The 20329-nt window shown below is 38.6% G+C and overlaps 1 protein-coding gene across 1 annotated transcript in view; it reads left to right on the top strand.

Moving 5' to 3' along the window:
• Window positions 1-20329, top strand: part of LOC132816073 (contactin-associated protein-like 2) — a 1374393-nt gene that overhangs the window by 481132 nt on the left and 872932 nt on the right. Inside the window, exon 12 of the mRNA XM_060825502.1 lies at window positions 2753-2872. Within this exon, the coding sequence (XP_060681485.1) occupies window positions 2753-2872 (120 nt within the window). The remainder of the gene's footprint in view (window positions 1-2752; window positions 2873-20329) is intronic.

Below are 20329 nucleotides of genomic sequence, written 5' to 3'. Positions count from 1 at the left end.
ACAGTATAACTTATGTTTGAGGGGTTGCTATGAAGCCTGGGATCTGTTTGACCACATTTGTTATTTGATGTGTCTATGAGGGGATATATCACAGCTTGTTACCTTTTATTTACCTCAAGTTGGTTCTGATTGTCAGAATACAATTAGTATCTTCCTTGTAGATTTTAATGCAGTTCTAACTTTTTATAGAAAAGCTTATTTTTGTTTAAAACAATAGGATCTCGTAGCTATATTCTTTCAGCAAATGTGTGAGTCTCACACTTTGTCTACTCGTAAAAAAAATGTTATTGGACCCGAACAACTCAAACTTTGGCCATCTCATCCAAGATCTTAACAACATACTTGCAAAGTCACTTTGAGTTTGTTTGTTTTGTGACTTTTAGTTTCCTAATTTTGTGATGAGCAGATGATTGGCAAAGTTTTCCATGTGATCTTGTATGATATTTATTAATATCAATATTTTTGGACAAACATTGCATGTTGAAAATCATGCTTTATTAAAAGGCACCACCATCAAATCCGAGAGTGAAAATGACAACAAAAAAAATTGCAGGAGAAACTCAGGAGGTCTGACAGCATATGCTGACAGAAAGCAGAATTAACGTTTTGAGGCTCGTGACCCTTCTATAGATACAGTGTCAGAACTAAGTACAGGATTCCGAGATTTACTCATACAGTCATAGAATCATAGAGATGTACAGCATGGAAACAGACCCTTCGGTCCAATCCGTCCATGCCGACTAGATATCCCAACCCAATCTAGTCCCACCTGCCAGCACCCGGCCCATATCCCTCCAAACCATTCCTATTCATATACCCATCCAAATGCCTCTTAAATGTTGCCATTGTATCAACCTCCACCACATCCTCTGGCAGCTCATTCCATGCACGTACCACCCTCTGCATGAAAAAGTTGCCCCTTAGGTCTTTTTTATATCTTTTCCCTCTCACCTTGAACCTATGCCCTCTAGTTCTAGACACCCCGACCCCAGGGAAAAGACTTAGTCTATTTATCCTATCCATGCCCCTCATAATTTTGTAAACCTCTATTAGGTCACCTCTCAGCCTCCGACGCTCCAGGGAAAACAGCCCCAGCCTCTCCCTGTAGCTCAGATCCTCCAACCCTGGCAACACGCTTGTAAATCGACGTTTCGGGCATAAGCCCTTCAGGATTCCTGAAGAAGGGCTTATGCCTGAAACGTCGATTCTCCTGATCCTTGGTTGCTGCCTGACCTGCTGCGCTTTTCCAGCAACACATTTTTCAGCTCTGATCTCCAGCAGCTGCAGTTCTCACTTACTCCTAACATCCTTGTAAATCTTTGCTGAACCCTTTCAAGTTTCACAACATCTTTCCGATAGGAAGGAGACCAGAATTGCACGCAATATTCCAACAGTGGCCTAACCAATGTCCTATACAGCCACAACATGACCTCCCAACTCCTGTACTCAATACTCTGACCAATAAAAGAAAGCATACCAAATGCCTTCTTCACTATCCTATCTACCTGCAACAACTCTACTTTCAAGAAGCTATGAACCTGCACTCCAAGGTCTCTTTGTTCAGCAACACTCCCTAGGACCTTACCATTAAGTGTATAAGTCCTGCTAAGATTTGCTTTTCCAAAATGCAGCACCTCGCCTTTATCTGAATTAAACTCCATCTGCCACTTCTCAGCCCATTGGCCCATCTGGTCCAGATCCTGTTGTAATCTGAGGTAACCTTCACTACACCTCCAATTTTGGTGTCATCTGCAAACTTACATCTTAAACTGGTGATCATTTTACTGTATGCTTTACAATTATAGGTCTTTTATTTTTTTAACTTCCTACTACTAGATAGAATAGTCAGTGTCGTGTTATCAGCATATTGCTACATGTTTTCATGTCTAACTACACCTTTTGTACAAATTGATTCCAGAACAAGATGTTTTCAATTCAAGCCAAAGTTTCTATATGTTTCAAGTTTGTTTTCTAAGCACTGATGAAATACCTTTTTTTTTGCTTGGTGAAATTATGCATTGGAGTTAATGATAAATTTGTCATTATAATTTGGTTAACATGCTTTCTGAAATGTTGCCTTTAGTTGCATTATGGTGAAACCTAGCTGGCAATTTTTCAGAAATGTTTTTAAGAATGACTACATTCCTTTGAAATTTGGGCCTATAATTGAAATAGAGGTTAGCATTTACTTTTACCTTTGGGCCTTGTATTTAAATATATTCTGTGCAGAATTAACAATATTTTTCTGAGATGAAACACAGGAAATTGGTGTGAGAGACAGAAAATATCACATTGACCCAATTCTGAATTTGTAGTTGAGGCCTTTTTGTCTTTCCTGAATCGAGGAAACTTTAGTTTGTATGTGGCCTGCACTACACCCGACCTTTATGTACCTAATATTGACACCAAGCCGAAAAAGAGCAAAGGTATTTTGGTATCCAGAATGAATACACCTCATTTAGGTAAATGAGCACATTCATCTCAATATGCCAGTTTAAAAATTCAGTTTATATCTGGATAGCAGTGAAAAGCCTGTGATCTAACAGTGTCCCAGTACACTGGCTGTTATTCAAATACTACATTCTCCCAGCTGTTAATTAGTCAACTTTTGAATGAATCTCTCCTGTTGTATCAAGGTCATTGCCTTATTTGCTTTGTATTTTTTAATCTCATCTTGGCAGCTTGCAGTGTTTATTCAGTTCTTTTAAATTCAAAAGATTTTCAATTTAACTCAATTTGTGCTCTGTTCTAGCAATGTATGAACAATCCTGTGAGGCATATAAGCACCTTGGCAAAACATCGGATTCTTACTGGATAGATCCTGATGGCAGTGGTCCACTAGGACCATTCAAAGTCTACTGCAATATGACAGGTAATATTAATGATTCTATGTCAACAACAAGCTTCCTAACTCGTATGCATGACCTTGTATAACCTTCCACTTAGACAGTTACTGTTTCTTGTTAATTTATATTGGAAGAACCTGTAATGACACTTGTAATTTGACAATGAAAACTCAAATTTTCCTTTATTCCTCATCAGAAAATATTTATTATATTTTCAAGTAAATATATGTGGATTCAGACATAGGTCTATTCTCATCCAAATATACAAAAAGGGTTTTCCATTTGATATTGAGTAGAACATTTTACATAGGTCAGGTGCTGGAACATTGCATGAAAATGTTTTCTATCCCAGTGTAATTTTAATTAATTGCATTTTTTTTTCATTATTAATCTCTACCTTTGTCTTGAGTGGATCTCGATATTGACAATTCTCTTTCACATGACCAATGTCATTTGTTGCAATTTTGTAAACGTATGATTCAATTGAAGAGGTCTTCATCTTAATAGCTTGAGAGTAACAATTCATTCTTTCCAACATGAAATAAAATGGCAGGTGTTTTTGAACACATAATAGTGAGATATTTCTCACTGAATCTTTTAAAGAGCGTGTGAATTCAAATTAAAACACAGCAATGTTGGAAATGCGTATCAATTAACACCTGAAATTAAAAGTTCTTTAGTGTTTTAGTTGGGACCTTAATTAAAGGGGGCAGAGCTGAAGTATTATATACAGCTTGGTATCCTAGTCTAAGAAAGGACATGCTTGGTTCAGCAAAGGTTCACCAGACAGATTCCCGGGATGGTAGGACTGACTATGAGGAAAGACAGGATCAACTGGGCATGTAGTCCCTGGAATTTAAAAGAATGAGGGCAGATCTCATAGAAACTTATAAAATTCTCACAGGACGAGACAGGGTAGATACAGGGATGAAGTTCCTGATGGCGAGTGTGTCCAGAATCAGGAGTCACAGTATGAGGATTCAGGGTGGACCATTTAGGATGGAAATGAGGAGATATTTCTTCACCCAAAGAATGGTGAGCCTGTGGAATTCATTACCGCAGAAGCAGTTGAATACATTGCATGTATTCAAGAGGTGGCTAGAATCACTTGGAGCGAATAGGATCAAAGGTTATAGGGAGAAAGCATGATTGGGCTATTGAGCTGGATGATCAGCCATGATCATGATGAATGGCATAGCAGGTTCAAGGGGCCGAGTGATTTCCTCCTGCTCCAATCTTCTATGTTTCGATGTTTAAAAAGACAACTTTTTGATATATTAGCTGTAATGGCGTCATAAGGTGCCCTCTTCCTCCCTCTACAAGGATTTCAGTGAGTCCCTATCTCAGCCTGCTTGGCTCTCTCTCTCTTATTCCTGATGAAGGGCTTATGCTCGAAACGTTGAATTCTCTATTCCTGAGATGCTGCCTAACCTGCTGTGCTTTGACCAGCAACACATTTGCAGCTGTGATCTCCAGCATCTGCAGACCTCATTTTTTAGTCATAAGGTGCTGTAAAGAGGAATGAGCCTTTGAACATTATAAATAGGTCACCTCAGTCTGATGTGTGACCCAGTGAGGGAAAATAAATGGATAAATGGAAGGAAAAATGCCATATTGTGTGTGGCACTTATTGTGAAACCAAATTACATCAGAAGTTATGTAGCTGACTTTGAGATTTGAGACATAAACCTGCCCCAAGTCCCCATATTAATATTGTGTTGAACACCACTGAGAATTCAGGGAATTTTAAAGAGCACACAAAACCTGCTAAGCAGGTTCAGAGCAAAGTTATAGAGAAAGGTAATGAGCTTTGGGCATTCAGGCATTTAGCAAAAAGAATCTATCTTCTATATCTCATCTGGGCTGCAGAGGGACTTGAGGATCCAGTTGTCATGGTCCATGTGGGTACCAACGATATAGGTAGAAAGAGGAAAGAAGTTCAGCTGAGGAAATATGAGCAGCAAAGTGCTACATGAAAAAACAGAACCAAAGAGGTAATAATCTCCTGATTACTATTTGAGCCAGAGCAAATTGCCACAGTGACAGCAAGATTTAAGAGGTAAGTGTGTGGCTTAAAAATTGGTATCAGAGAAATAAGTTTGAATTCATGGGAAAGGAAGGAGCTAGTCTAATGTGATGGGCTCCACCTGAATCACCAAAATAAAAAAAAACAGAAGAAGTGAGGTTGGTGGAAATCAGAAACAAAAACAGACATTTCTGGAGAAACGCAGAAGGTCTAGCAGCATCTGTGGCCAGAAATCAGTTAATGTTGCAGGTCTAGTGACCCTTTTCAAAACTGATAGTAGCTAAAATAAAGTTTCTTTTATGCAGAGTATAAGGTGAGGGGAGGAGGTAAGGAATAAATGATAGGTGGAGATAAAGCCCAAAGAAAGTGAAGAATAGTTGGATAGACAAAGGAGTGGATAATGGTCAGCCTAGGAGGATGAATGGCTGCTCATGGAGATGATTAGTGGCTGACAATAGGTAAATGCAAGCAATGTGATAACAAGGTTTGATGTATGGGGATTGGGGTAAGGACATGGGAGAAGGTGTCTCAAGCCCTCAAATTGTTGATCTCAGTATTGAGTCCACAAGGGTGTTGAATTCCCAAGTGAAAATTTGGACCTGAACAAAAGCCTTTTGAAAGTATAAGTAAACCACAAATAACCCTAACCCCTTTATCAACATCCTTTAATTACATCCTTGAGAAATTCCAATAGATTTGTCAAGCACAAGTTATCTTGCATAAATCCACGCTGACTGTCTCTGACCCTGCCACTGTTTTCCAAGTGTTTTGCAATTAAGTCTTCTATAATGGGCTTCAGCATTTTTCCCATTACCAATGTCAGGCTAAGTAGTCTAAAATTCTGTTTTCTCTACCTCCTTTTTCTAAAGAAAAATAGTGGGGTTACATTAGGCCTATAGACTAGTGGGCAAAGTCACAAACTCAGAGAGAAGGAATGACTCTTTGGAACTGAGATAATGAGGAATTTCATCAACCAGAGAGTGGTGAATTCAAGGAACTCATTGCCATTGAAAATTATGGAGGCCAAATCATTGAGTGTCTTTGAGATGGAGGTAGATTGGTTCCAAATTAGTAAGGGGATGAACAATTGGGAGAAGGCATGAGAATGGGATTGAGAAATACATTAGCAGTGGTGAAATGTTTGTGCAGGCTTGATTGACTGAATGGCCTAATTCTTCTCTGATATATTATGGTCTTAATGTCACCAATGGTTAATGTAATGCCTTTTCTACATGTCCTCAATTGCTCCCGACTTATTTGGTATCCTAAAATGTAGCTAATGCTAGAGAATCTATAGACTACATTCACTGGTTTATCTGTCGTTGAAACTAAATTTTAGCTAATATCCATTACATTTGTAACAAGTATTGTTCCTGCAACAGTAACCCTGAGCCAAGTTGAATGCTCTGGGGACATGATTCGAATCCACGGCTGATGGTGAAATTTGAAAAATAATGTCTGGAATTAAAAGCTATTCTAATTGTTAACTTGTAATCACCATTGATTATATATTACTCCAGAGCCACAGCATTGTGGTTGACTCATCTCTGCAAATAACCTAGCAGTGCATTTGGTTCAGTGGGGTAATTAGGTTTGGGTAACTAAAGCCGATCTTACCATTGACACCTACTTTTCATGAAAGAATATACAATAATAGTTCAAACGAAGATTCACCACTATCTCTAATGGGCAATTATGGATATACAATAAATGAAACCTGTCAAGAGTGTGGTGTTGGAAAAACACAGCAGGTCATGCCACATCTGAGGAGCAGACGAGTCGACGTTTTGGGCAAAAGCCCTTCATCAGGAATTCTCCTGCTCCTCAAATGCTGCCAGACCTGCTGTGCTTTTCCAGTACCGCACTCTTGACTCTAATCTCCAGCATCTGCAGTCCTCAGACGAAATAAATGAATTGTTGCCAATGCCACTGGTAAGAAGTAAGGGAAATCATTGCCCAAGCCTATGCTTTCCTGGTTAAGAAGACTTGGTCTTATTTTGCCAGCATGTTATATATTTTAACAGTCCTACAGATTGCCATGTTAATATCTGTTGCTAGGAATACTGATGAGAATCTGTCTGCTTGAAAACCTTAAGAAAAGATAACTACTACAATGGTGAGTGGTAGAATGACTGCAGCCACTTGTATCTTTTTATTTTCTCCCTGTCTCAAATATGGTGTGTGTGATTCACTGTACATAAAATACTAAAAAGATGGACCACTATCATTGTGTGACAGGCATTACACTTCATTACTGCATCAGAGGAAATGCCTTTCTATGTGCCAAGAGATAAGACAGCAAATATATAGAACAATTTTACCAGTGGTGTAATTACTCAAAGATATAAAAAGGAAAACTACAAAAACTGGAAATATGAAATGAAGGCACAAGATACTGGAAATGAGCACAATGTTGATTTGCATTAGTATGAGAAAAAAGAGATTTCTGATCAGATTTTGCAGAAGTGATAGACGTTCTGCAGCTGAGGCTGGAAGTAAAGAATAACCAAACGTTATTAGATAGTGGAATCTTGTGTTTTACCAGTTCAGTGACTGCACTCGGCAGGGAACAGGGGTGGGGGAGGGGAGGGGGATGCTGCATCTCTCCCATTTAGAACTGTAGCCTTAACACAATAGCTGTTGATCAATCAAAGGGCAAGGGGTGCAACTGCCTCCACAGTGGCATCACTCACAAAGGCTATTTCTGAGGTTACACCTACATGATCAGTTCTCACAGAGTCAGTAAGTGGGGTCCAGTGGTGCCAGGGCCAGTCAGGTAGGCCACCACAATTGGGACTGAGAGTGGAACACTAAGAACAAATGGCAACAATATTGTGGGAGAAGCCATCGCTGCCAGTGTAATCTTCCCTGGACCAAACAGTGTCCAAAATGAAGTGCTGCCTCCCTCAGTCCACAGGGATGGCTCTCGAGTTTACTTGGAAGACTCTACAAACAATGTAAACCCGGTGACACTGGTAAATAATAGCTAAAGATGGAAAATACAGTAAATGGCCCCTGCAGTGGATAAATTGGGTGCTAGAAAGTTGGCCTGTCACTCATCACTGCTGTCACTAGCAAAATGACAGGCAGTAGGAAGATTCAGGATTGAGACTGTGTTGCTGGAAAAGCACAGCAGGTCAGGCAGCATCCGAGGAGCAGGAAAATCGATGTTTCGTGCAAAGCCCTTCATCAAGAATCTAGTGATTCCTGTAGGAAGGTCCAGGCATATTACTGGCATGAGTTCTAACAAAATAATGTAACAATGTTGATAATATTTTCTGTAACATAAGAAGTGGGTGTGAATATTGTGGAATGGAACAATGCAACAGATATTTATTACATGTAACTAAGAACATAAGAACTAAAAGCAGGAACAGGCAATTAAACCCCTCAAGCCAGCTCCACCATTCACTGTGATCAAGGCTGATTGCATCTTGGCCTCAACTGTACTTTTCTGCATGCTCTTCACAACCCTTCAAACTATTTCTATTTAAAAATCTATTTAACCCCTCCGTAAATTTATTGATTGACCTGTTTTCCATTGCACTCTGGAGTATGTTTTCCATACATTCTCAGTCTTTGAGGGAATTAATCTCCTTATTTCTGTGTTAAATCTATCCTTCATTCAAAACTGTGGTCTCTTCTTCTACATGGTTCTAATTCTTTCCATGTCTATTTTGTCAATCCATTTGGGCATTCTATATTCCTCAAATTAGATCTCCTCTCATCCTTCTAAATTCAAGGGCGTATAGACATAAACTGCTGAATCTATCTCCATAAGACACACCCCTCATCTCTGGAATCGATCTAGTGAATCTTCTGAATTGCCTCCAGTGCAACTACATTGTTTCTCAAGTAGGGTGACCAAAATTGTACTCAATACTCCAGATGCGATCTCACTGATGCCTTATACAATTGCAACAACACTTCTCTACCTATATACACTAATTTTGTTGCAATAAATGTCAAAAGTCCATCTGCCTTTCTCATACATGCGAAAAATTGCCAACTAGCTTCCTATGATTCATCCAAAGGACACATATTTCCCCCAACAACAAAGCATTTTGAAGGTTCTCTCCATTTGGATTATAAATTGCTTTTCTATTCTTCTGACCAAAATGGATAACCTCACACTTATCCACATTAAATTTCATCTGCCAAATTTTGACTCATTCACCTAACTTATCCACATCCATTTATAAGTTTCTTTATTGCAACTTACGTTCTGACCTATTTTGTTGTCATCTACAAATTTGACTACAGTACCTTCTATCCCTGCATCCAAGTCATTAATATATATCGTAAAATAACGGGGGCCTGAGGACTTAACCCTGTAGCACCCTAGTTACAGCTTGCCAACCAGAAAACAATCATTTTTTTCCTGGCTCTCTAAGTAGCTAATACTCTATCCAAGCTAATAAATTACCCCAAATTCCATGTGATTTTAACTTATAAATTAACCTTTTGTATGATATCTTACCACATGCATGTCTAGATAAGTTACATTTACCTTGTTTGTTACATCTTAGATGCACTCTAGCAATTAGTCAAACATAATTTACACTTCATAAAGTCAAGATGACTAATGGATAGCATTTTGACTTAAAAATGGATTCTAACAATTTTAACAGATGTTAAACTTGCATTAGATATTTTTCTAATCTGCTAGAACTTTTTTCACATCCAGGGAATGTTGGAAATTGATAGCCTGTTGGATCACCATCCCTGCTTCCACTTCCTTTAAGATCAAGGATCAAACCCTGAGAATTGTCTGTCTTCAATCCCAAAATTATGTTCAATATTTTTTCTCTCATGAAGATGTTTGTTCAAAGTCCTTTTCTTTCTATAACTTATGTATTATTTCTTATGATTGGGATAGTATGTGTATCCACCATTGTGAAAACTGAGGCAAAATATTGATTTCGTGTCTCTTCCATTTCTGTGTTCTTCATTAATTCCTAGTCTCATCCTGAAATGGACTATCATTAACTTTAGCTATGCTTCTCCATTTTATGTGCTTATGGACACTTACATCAATGTTCCTTTTTGTCATCCATTTTTATATTTTCCACTAGTTTTCCTTCATAATTTGCCTTTGTTCTTCTTATTTATCTTCAATAACCATTTGCTGATCTTTAATTTTTCCCCGATCTTCCAGCCTGCCACTTGCCTTTGCAATATAGAATGTCATCATTTTTGTCGTTATGTTATCCTAAATTTCCATGCATAACCATGATTATTTCTTCTTTCTCTTACAATCTTTTTTCATCTTTGGAAAAATGTTCGTTGGAAAGTCTTCTTAAATATCTGCTGTTTCTCAGTCACCGCCCTTACCTTTTGCTTTTCCTGCCCAGTCCACCATGCCCAAATCTGTCCTCATTCCTATGTAGCTACCTTTGTTTAACTCCAGTCCATTCGCGTGGGCCTCAAGTTACTTCCCTGGCATAATGACATGCTTACTATGATACATAACACAGCAGCTACCTCACACATTTCACTGGCTTAACCATCTTTAGAGCCAGTCCTTAGGAACTGGTAAAATTTAGCCTGATCTTTTTTAATTTTGCCTTCATTATTGTTCTTTCCTCTTCAAATACAAAACTGAGTTATGCTGTAGTATTGACCTGTCATTCTATTTTAGATGCAGATTGGCTTGTTGTACATTTTGTTCAATTAAATTCTTCAGTGGCATATCTATTACATTCTTAAACTTGTTTAAGCAAATGGAACAGATCAGAAGAAGCATATAGTTGAGCCATAACTCTATTTCTGATATGGAGACACCGATGTTGGACTGGGGTGTACAAAGTTAAAAATCACACAACACCAGGTTATAGTCCAATAGGTTTAATTGGAAGCACTAGCTTTTGGAGTGCTGCTCCTTCATCAGGTGGTTGGGAAGGATACGATTGTAAAACACAGAATTTATTACAAAAGTTTACAGTGAGATGTAACTGAAATTATATAATGAAAAATACCTTTATTAATTGTTAAGTCTCTCATCTGTTAGAATGATCATGTTGGTTTCATTTCTTTCATATGTAAATCGCAGAAGTTTTTTTTAAAAAGGTTCCCTTCTCACATGAACTTTAACAATTGGTGTCAGCCCAGACAATGTATTGGATATTAGCACCCCTCTGTGCTACTGTCTGTGTCATAATGTTTAGATGATTCTAATCTAAAAAATGAATGAACAGAATCTTACATGGATTCGTGCAGTTTTTCAGCAAAGTACAATGTAACTGTGCAAGTACAAATTCACCCCATAAATGTGTGTGTGTGTGTGTGTGTGTGTGTGTGTGTGTGTGTGTGTGTGTATAGTGCAATGGGGTCACCTGTAGTGTGACATGAACCCAAGATTCCGGTTGAGGCCCTCCCTATGGGTAAGGAACTTAACTATCAGCCTCTGCTCGGCCACTTTTCATTGCTGCCCGTCCTGAAGTCCGCCTTGGAGGATGGTCATCCAAAGGTCCGAGGTCGAATGTCCTGGACCGCTGAAGTGTTCCCCAACTGGGAAGGAACGCTCCTGTCTTGTTGATTGTTGTGTGGTGCCTATTCATCCGTTGTCGTAGCCTCTGCTCGGTTTCCCCCCTGTACCATGCCTCAGGGCATCCTTGCTTGCAGCCTATGAGATAGACAACGTTGACTGAGTCACATGAGTACCTGCCATGTACATGGCATCGAGTCACTGATGAAACTACACAGTGACATCAAGTTTCATCCCACCATCAAACTCACCATGGACTACTCTCTACTATCTGTCTCATTCTTGGACACATGCATCTCCATCAAGGATGAGCGCCTCAGCACCTCACTCTCTTGCAAACCCACATACAACCTCGCAATGCTACACTTCTCCAGCTTCCACTCAAAACATATTAAAACAGCCATCCCCTATGGACAAGCCCTACGCATACACCAGATCTGTTCAGATGAGGAGGAACGTGACAGGCACATGGAAGTACTCGGGGTGCACACAAGAACAGGGTACAATGTGCAACTCATTGACCGCTAGTTGCAATGTGCCACAGCAAGGAACTGCAATGACCTCCTCAGGAGACAGACACGTGCTGCAACCAACAGGGTACCCTTCATTGTCCATTACTTCCTAGGAGCCAAAACACTATGCCGTGTTCTTCGCAGCCTGCATCATTTTATTAATGAGGATAAGCACCTCATCAAGACCTTCCCCACACCACCGCTGATCACCTTTAAACAATCACCAAGCCTCAAACAGATCATTGTCCGTAGCAAATTGTGCAGCTTTCAGGACAACTCCATACAATTTTGTCATGGTAGATGCTGCAAGACGTGTCAGTGTGGACATGGATACCTCCACTACGTGTGGGGACACTTCCCACCATGTATGTAGCAGGTACTCATGTGACTCACAACGTTGTCTATCTCATACTTTGCAGGCAAGGATGCCCTGAGGCATGGTACATTAGGGAAAACGCGCAGAGGCTTCAGCAACGGATGAATGGGTACCGCACAACTATCAACAGACAGGAGTATTCTCTCCCAGTTGGAGAACACTTCAGCCGTCCAGGACATTCGATTTCGGACCTTCAGGTGACCATCCTCCAAAGCGGACTTCGGGACAGGCAGCAGCAAAAAGTGGCCGAGCAGAGGCTGATAGTTAAGTTCTGTACCCATAGGGAGGACCTCAACCGGCACCTTGGGTTCATGTCACACTACAGGTGACCACCATTGCACTATACACACACACAGACACTCCTACACACGCGCGCACACACACACATGCACAAACACACACATTTGTGGGGTGAATTTGTACTTGCACAGTTACATTGTACTTTGCTGAAAAATTGGATGAGTCCATGTAAGATTCTGTTAATTCATTTTTTAGATTAGAATCAGTCTAAACATTATGGCACAGACAGCAGCACAGAAGGGTGCTAATACCCGATACATTGTCTGGGCTGACACCAATTGTTAAAGTTCACCTGAGAATGTAACTTTTAAAAACATGTTTTGCAATTTACATATGAAAGAAGTGAAACTAACATGGTCATTCGACCAGATGAGAGACTAAACAAACGCTCAAGCTATTTTCAATGTATAATATCAGTTACATTACCCTGTAAACTTTTGCCATAAATTCTGTGTCTTAGAATCTTATGCTCCGCAACCACCTGATGGAGTGGCACTCCGAAAACCAGTGCTTCCAATTAAACTTATTGGACTATAACCTGGCGTTGTGTGATTTTTAACTCTATCTCATGGGTTTTACTAGTTCACTAGTTAATAGCAGCATTTAGCTAAAACTGAAATCAAGGCATTGCCTATGTTGGGAAGAAAAACAGTTATAAATAACTTCTTGCTGTTGATACAGGATTATGAAGTGGGCAGCATCAAGAGGATTAGCCACATGTTGAACATGTCTGCACATTGATTTCACATACGCTTTCTCTCTCTTTCAATTCCAAACAGTAGACAACCATGATGTTCAGATTATTCTGTGCTGAAATACAAGCACATTGCTTGTCACTGTCTACTCAGCTGGCATGTTGGCGGTAGGACTGTTCTTGAACATAGTAGCAAAGGTTAAATTCAACTGGTAATTTATGTCTCTATCAACCCCTCTAGTTACTCTTGTCAGACATTTATCTTCATATATTCTTTGTGTCCAGCTGTGGTTGATTGTAGTGAAATTGAGGGCAAGTACTAAAAAAGAACAACAAAGATATTTGCTGCTTGATAAACTGAAATTTTGGCACTGCTATTGAAACTCATGGAGTTTGCCCAGACTGGCCCAAGCTCCAGTATGAGTTTATCATGCTAATAACAGCCTTTAATAGCAAAATAGAAAATAGCGCTATACTGGAGGGCATGTCTTAGCTGTATTTATATTAACTAATTAATTTCAGTTTATTTGTCAACAAGATTACATCTGATTGAGAAACCCAAACTATGACTATTCTGGCCGAGTTGTTTGTTGGGAATATTTTGTTGACATATTTTGTGGCATAATTAATCAATGTTTGTGAACAATTTTTGATTTAAAGATTACTTTTAGATTTTTCTCACAATGATGCAAACAACAATCATGGAAAATGATTGGTTGTCACAAGCTCATTCTGTGCTGCATGTTATATGGTAATACTGAAGGTGAGAACTGGCTAAAACTTAAGACGGAGGAGAGAGGTCTGCAGATGCTGGAGATGAGAGTTGAGAGTGTGTTGCTGGAAAAGCGCAGTTGGTCAGGTAGCATCCGAGGAGCAGGAAAATCAACCTTTCGGGCCAGACTCCTTCATCAGAGATTGCTTCATGGCAGAGGAGAGTATTTGGGGAGTACAGTGAGAGAGGGACTCACTGAGATCTTTGTAGAGAAAAGAGGAGAAATACTTCAAGGTAGGCATCCTTGGAAGAGGTTTCACAGTAAGCTTGAAATCAACTAGGAGACAGTGACGTCTGCCAATGCTGGGGATCAGAGTTGAGAGTGTGTCGCTGGAAAAGCACAGCAGGTCAGGCAGCATTCAAGGAGCAGGAAAGTCGATGTTTCGAGCTGGAGCCCTTCATCAATTCCTGATGAAGGTCTCTGGCCCAAAACATCGATTTTCCTGCTCCTTGCAGGCTGCCTGATCTTCTGTGCTTTTCCAGCAACACACACTCAACTAAAAATTATGATGTGTTGCGTGTCTTATTTGAAAATTACTACACTTGTTTACAAACTAGCCAGTTATTTTTTACTGAGGTTATTTTAATTAATTATTAGCTTTCAGCAACCCATATGCTAATTGACGAGCAGTTTTACGAATTGGATAATATATTGATCTACATCAAACCCAAATTAGAAAGAATTAGAACTGATCCTTCTCATAAGAATGTAAACTTGTTCCTAAATTGTAACTCTGTTTTGTAATCCTCACCCTTCACAATTTTAAGGAAAAATAATGCAACGTGACATCTTCTTTTAAACATCGTTCACACCTTGTTGGAGACTAAATAATCCTCCTTTGAAAGCTCGATCTCAGTTTCAGTTTGTGACAGTAGAAGGTTAAAGTGCGGCTGATGCAATAAAACATTTCTGGTACTCTTTGAGATAAGTGAGGATCACAGATCTGTTCAGAAGCTGTTTACCTCCCTTGACACACAGATGTTTCTGCCCTTACTGATTATATCTTCAGACTTTTTTTTATCACTTTGAGACAGAACATGTCAGGTTCTAAGTTGGAAGAGATGACTGTTTTGAATCCCATTTCAAAAAAGCAATAATTGAAATAGTCACCATTGCAAGGATAGACTGTACATGAAATACTTAATGGGATAGTTGCTGCACATTGACTCAAGATCATTAATTTTAATTGTTTAAGTTTTTCAGTTGTTGTGATCTTTGATGTTAATTTCCCTTAACTGTTTCTAAATGCTTATCACCTCCTGCTCGGAGGGTGAGTCGAAGACCTCAGTGCAGATTTGTCCTGTTCCATTATTGATTAATATGAAATGCATGAGATTGATCTAGAGTGACCTTTTCTCTGCTTTTCCTTCCCTTAACGTGCCTGAAAATAATTGAAACTAGCATTCCAGTATAAAATCGTGAACTTTCATTCAAAACCCTTCCAATTTGTGACACAGATTTTTATAGGTGCTTAATTTGATATTAGTTCAATTCAGTACCATGTTAATTTAATGTTTATTTGTAGGGACACAACCACATGGTCATTCTCACAGGAGAACTGCATCAAATTTGAAGGACTAAATATAAGAAGCAGAAGCAATATTGTTAAAGCATGATTAGGTGTGGACACTTGGCTTAACTATTTGCACCCAATATGAGTTCTGCTGTTTTGCACTGGCAGTGAAAGAGTATTAATTTTGTGAACTGACTTCTTCTTTCATTTGTCTTTAAATGACAAACAATAGAACTCTATTCAATCAAATTAGAACACATTAAAAAAAAGTCCCAGGCTTTAAGCAGAACACCATGAAACATTTGCAGTAATTTTTAAAGAAGAATAAAGTATCTTGGCTGTTTTTAGTTGACTCCACCTAATCAAACTATAATTTTCTAATTGCTCTGCTCTAATGTCTCTCATCATTGATTTTGTAGCAATTGTAGTGAGGTCAGGCAGGTGGACCTCATAGTATGTGATTTCCCTGACTGAGGCTGTTAATCTGGCCCAATCAGGGAGCCCTGGCTAACAGCTGAGAACAGGAGCCAACATCCTGTTGACTCTGAGAGTTGACTCTGAGGGAGCTGGACCTCTGTCAAGCTATCTCCACACATGTAAATAATGGGTAATTTGGTGATAGAATACTGGTCTCTGTGGAGATATTTCAAATTCTAGCAGTTTTGCCAATATTGATATTCCTTAACTGAATAGTAGTTATACTTCACTCTCCCCCTCTGTTCTTTGATAACTGAAGAATGTTTTTCATTTCCAAAATTCAGAGTGACCATTCCAGAAACGAGGAATTCTGCAGAATCAAAATAGTGTATTTAATATTTCTTCAGCTTCTTCTTTTTATTAAGAGAAAACTCAGGAACACAAGTCATCAAGTTTATGGGATTTAATGACTTTTGGGGACATTAATTTCTTTTGTACTATTTTTACATTAATTTGTTTAAATTCCTCATTCTAACTAGACTATTGGTACTCAGTTTTTCCAAACAAATGTCATGCTTTCTGTCATAACAATTATTATAAGACCATAAGACATAGGAGTGGAAGTAAGGCCATTCGGCCCATCGAGTCCACTCTGCCATTCAATCATAGCTGATGGGCATTTCAACTCCACTTACCAGCATTCTCCCCGTAGACCTTAATTCCTCGAGACAACAAGAATCTATCAATCTCGGCCTTGAAGACATTTAGCGTCCCGGCGTCCACTGCACTCCGTGGCAATGAATTCCACAGGCCCACCACTCTCTGGCTGAAGAAATGTCTCCGCATTTCTGTTCTGAATTGACCCCCTCTAATTCTAAGGCTGTGTCCACGGGTCCTAGTCTCCTCGCCTAACGGAAACAATTTCCTAGCGTCCACCTTTTCCAAGCCATGTATTATCTTGTACGTCTCTATTAAGTCTCCCCTCAATCTTCTAAACTCCAATTAATACAATCCCAGTATCCTCAGCCGTTCCTCATATGTTAGACCTGCCATTCCAGGGATCATCCGTGTGAATCTCAGCTGGACACGTTCCAGTGCCAGTTTGTCCTTCCTTCCTGAGGTGTGGGGACCAAAACTGGACACAGTACTCCAAATGGGGCCTAACCAGAGCTTTATAAAGTCTCAGTAGCACATCTCTGCTTTTATATTCCAACCCTCTTGAGATAAGAGACAACATTGCATTCGCTTTCTTAATCACGGACTCAACCTGCATGTTTACCTTTAGAGAATCCTTGACTAGCACTCCCAGATCCCTTTGTGCTTTGGCTTTACTAATTTTCTCACCATTTAGAAAGTAGTCTATGCTTTTATTCTTTTTGCCAAAGTGAACTTTCATGTTACTGTTAATTCTTTATTCTGCATTAGAATACTTCCTGTCTCTGCCTCTAGAAGTCTTGTGTTTGTTTTCTGATAATCTCTTCCTTTTTACATGCTGATATAGATCTTAAAACCTTTCTACATACCTTTCTTGTTTTCTCTTTCCTTTTTATCTTTATTTTTTCTTGATATCATTTCCTGAATTCTAACATTTTTCCAAACATCAGGCTTACTTGACTTTTTTTTTAAAAAATCTCTTCTCCTTGATCTAATACCATCTGTAACTTGTCTTCTGAACCACATTTCACATTCTGATTTGATATTCCTTCAGGGAATTGTGAAAATTATTATTGCAAGTTATAATTTAAATTTTTAGTTTTTTTGCCATTGCTTCTTTTCATGATACATTTTAATCTAACTTTGTAATCTACTTTGGCCAGCTCACTTCTCATACCTAAATAGCATGTTTTTGGTTTGCATTCAGAATGCAGATAACTGCACAAGTGAACATTGCCTATACCTTGACTAAATCAGAATCATACTGAGCCAGGAAGACCAGGTTCAAGTCCCATTTTCCAAAGCTATATAATATCATTCCTGAGCAGGTTTATTAAAAATACTTTGAAGTAATCTTCAACTTCATTTTTCCAAAAGTAGTTTGCAGAGTTAGTTGCTCAAGCACCCACCTGAAGTTCATCTCACAGATATCTACAATAGGGTGGAGGACTCCATTTTCCTAATTATCTCCTAGAAGATGTAGAAATAGGGAATTCTGTATTTACAGCTATAAATCTAAACAAAGCAAGCTGCTTCGAATGAGAAATGAGATGGCCCAGGTAGATTTCGAAACTGGATTAACAGACATGATGATAAATTCTACCTCTTGCTCTGATATCAGCTATCTAAATATACCTATTAAAATTCCATAGATTCCAATATACTCATTTACTTCTATTTTCTTCAGATATTCATCCACTTCCCTTTAAAAAGATATTATGGATTATATTTCCAACCCAGTTTCTGAGAGGCTATTGCATTTTCCAGTTACTATCCAAAATGAAAAAAAGTCAACTTATTCTTTTTCATGGTGAGAGAATTGCCCTCCAGTTACCATCATGATTCTTATTTACTTAGTGCACAGAAAAATATCCTCTGCAGTCTGAGTAAAGGAACATTTCTTGGGGCAGCATAAACTTTCCCTCATTTCCTTGTCAAAATCCTAAGCGATTTTGAACATCTGTCCATTCCAGTCAGTTTTGCAAAATGTGGTAATTCTGTTCCCGTGCAATCCTGTGTTATGAGAAAATTGCATAACAGCAGCACTGTTTAAACTAATAGGGCCAAAATTGCATTATAACCAATACACGCATTAAAAGTTTGTGCTATAGAAACATTGTCCCCAATTTGTCAATCTCATTACAGCAAAGTTGCCTTTACAAAATGTGTGTTATAGTAGAACAACCTGTACTTCATGCTTCTCTATAATGTAAAGTGTCCTATTTTCCTGTTGGAACCAGTGCATTTTATATTACCACCTAATTGTGGGGAGTTGTTTGTGTCACTACACTTTTCTGTAACCATGGCTCTGTGTTAGAAATGGCATCAGGCTGCTCTACAAAGGTCAACAAGCAGCTGACAGTGAAATTAGTGAAGTGCACCTCTGAGGAAAACAGAAAAATTATAGCAGGGAAGAAGAAATTTGATGCGCTCTTAATGTGTGTTTGTGCTAGCCCTTCAAGATGGATGTATCAAATTAAGTTTCCATTTTTTCCTTATACCTTTTGTACATCTCGTGCCTTCTTTAAAATTAACAAAGAACTTCTGCCTCCTACCGTATTTTGATGACTTTGTGTGGAAAAGAAAATCTTTTCAACTGTTCCCTTCATTCTTGTGCTGAGACGTTTAATCTATGGCTCCATTTTACTGATTTGCCAACCAGCAAAAACATTTGTTTCATCATTTTTCATTGTAAAATATTTTTCATCATCTTCCAAAACCTCTATTACATCTTTCCCTAACATTCTCTGTTCTGGTAGGTAAGTTTCCAAGCACTCAGTGAAAGGGAGAACATGTTTTTATCCTTCAGGAAGATTACAAATCTAAGCCCATACTGGATGGAATTTTACCCATTGTTTCTCAGAGGAATTAAGGGATTTGGGTATAGTGCAAGAAGATGGAGGTCAGGTAGAATATCAGTAATGATCATATTAAATGACAGAACAGGCTTAAAAGGCTGTATGCTACTATTTCTTATGATCTAATGGTGTAAGCACACACATTACTGGGGGCTGGATAGGGGCCATTTGGCTTTATATATCTTTGTAATGTACTTAATGTGGGGGAGAGTGTGATGCTCAGAGTAAATGCTCAAGCTGGAAACTGTTTCAGTTCTGAGCACTGAAATTCTTCATTATAATGAACAGAATGTGTAGAAGGATTCACATTTATATGATCTCACAATGTGCTTTAGAACCAATTAAGTACTGTTGAAATGTAGGACACAGCAGGTGATTTGCGCAAATCACTGCTGCATGGTGTTTTGCTTTAGGAAAAAGTAATATATACTTTTGGGCTCTGTCTGTTATCAAAAATTAGAGCTTTCCAGCTGTTGAAAAAAAATCTTTTTGGACCAACAAAGTACTGTTGATTCCCTCAGTTGCTCCCAGCTAAATACACCCAATTGGATAATCAATCCTGATAAACAAAGTGTAAAAGTGATACAATTGAAATTGTAATGATAGAAAATTTAAGGTAGAGATTTGTGTAATTCTGTGATACCTGGGAGGCTAATGGTGTCTAGAAATCTAATAGATGGATTTGCTGTTTTCCTGGATTTTTTTAATGGTTAAGAACCTCTATCTAAAATACTAATCTCCCTTTTTTTCAGTTTTCAAGTTCTGTTGTTTAATTGCATCCTTTTCTATCAGTTTATACATTGTACTTAGTATCAGATTTTCTCTGGGACCACACCACTTTTTTACAAAACTTGTATTAGTAATTCTGTTACC

Source organism: Hemiscyllium ocellatum, chromosome 5 (genome assembly GCF_020745735.1).
Source record: "Hemiscyllium ocellatum isolate sHemOce1 chromosome 5, sHemOce1.pat.X.cur, whole genome shotgun sequence".
NCBI classification, from domain to species: domain Eukaryota; kingdom Metazoa; phylum Chordata; class Chondrichthyes; order Orectolobiformes; family Hemiscylliidae; genus Hemiscyllium; species Hemiscyllium ocellatum.
The sequence above is the reverse complement of the archived record's forward strand: the minus strand, read 5'-3'. Positions and strand labels throughout refer to the sequence as shown.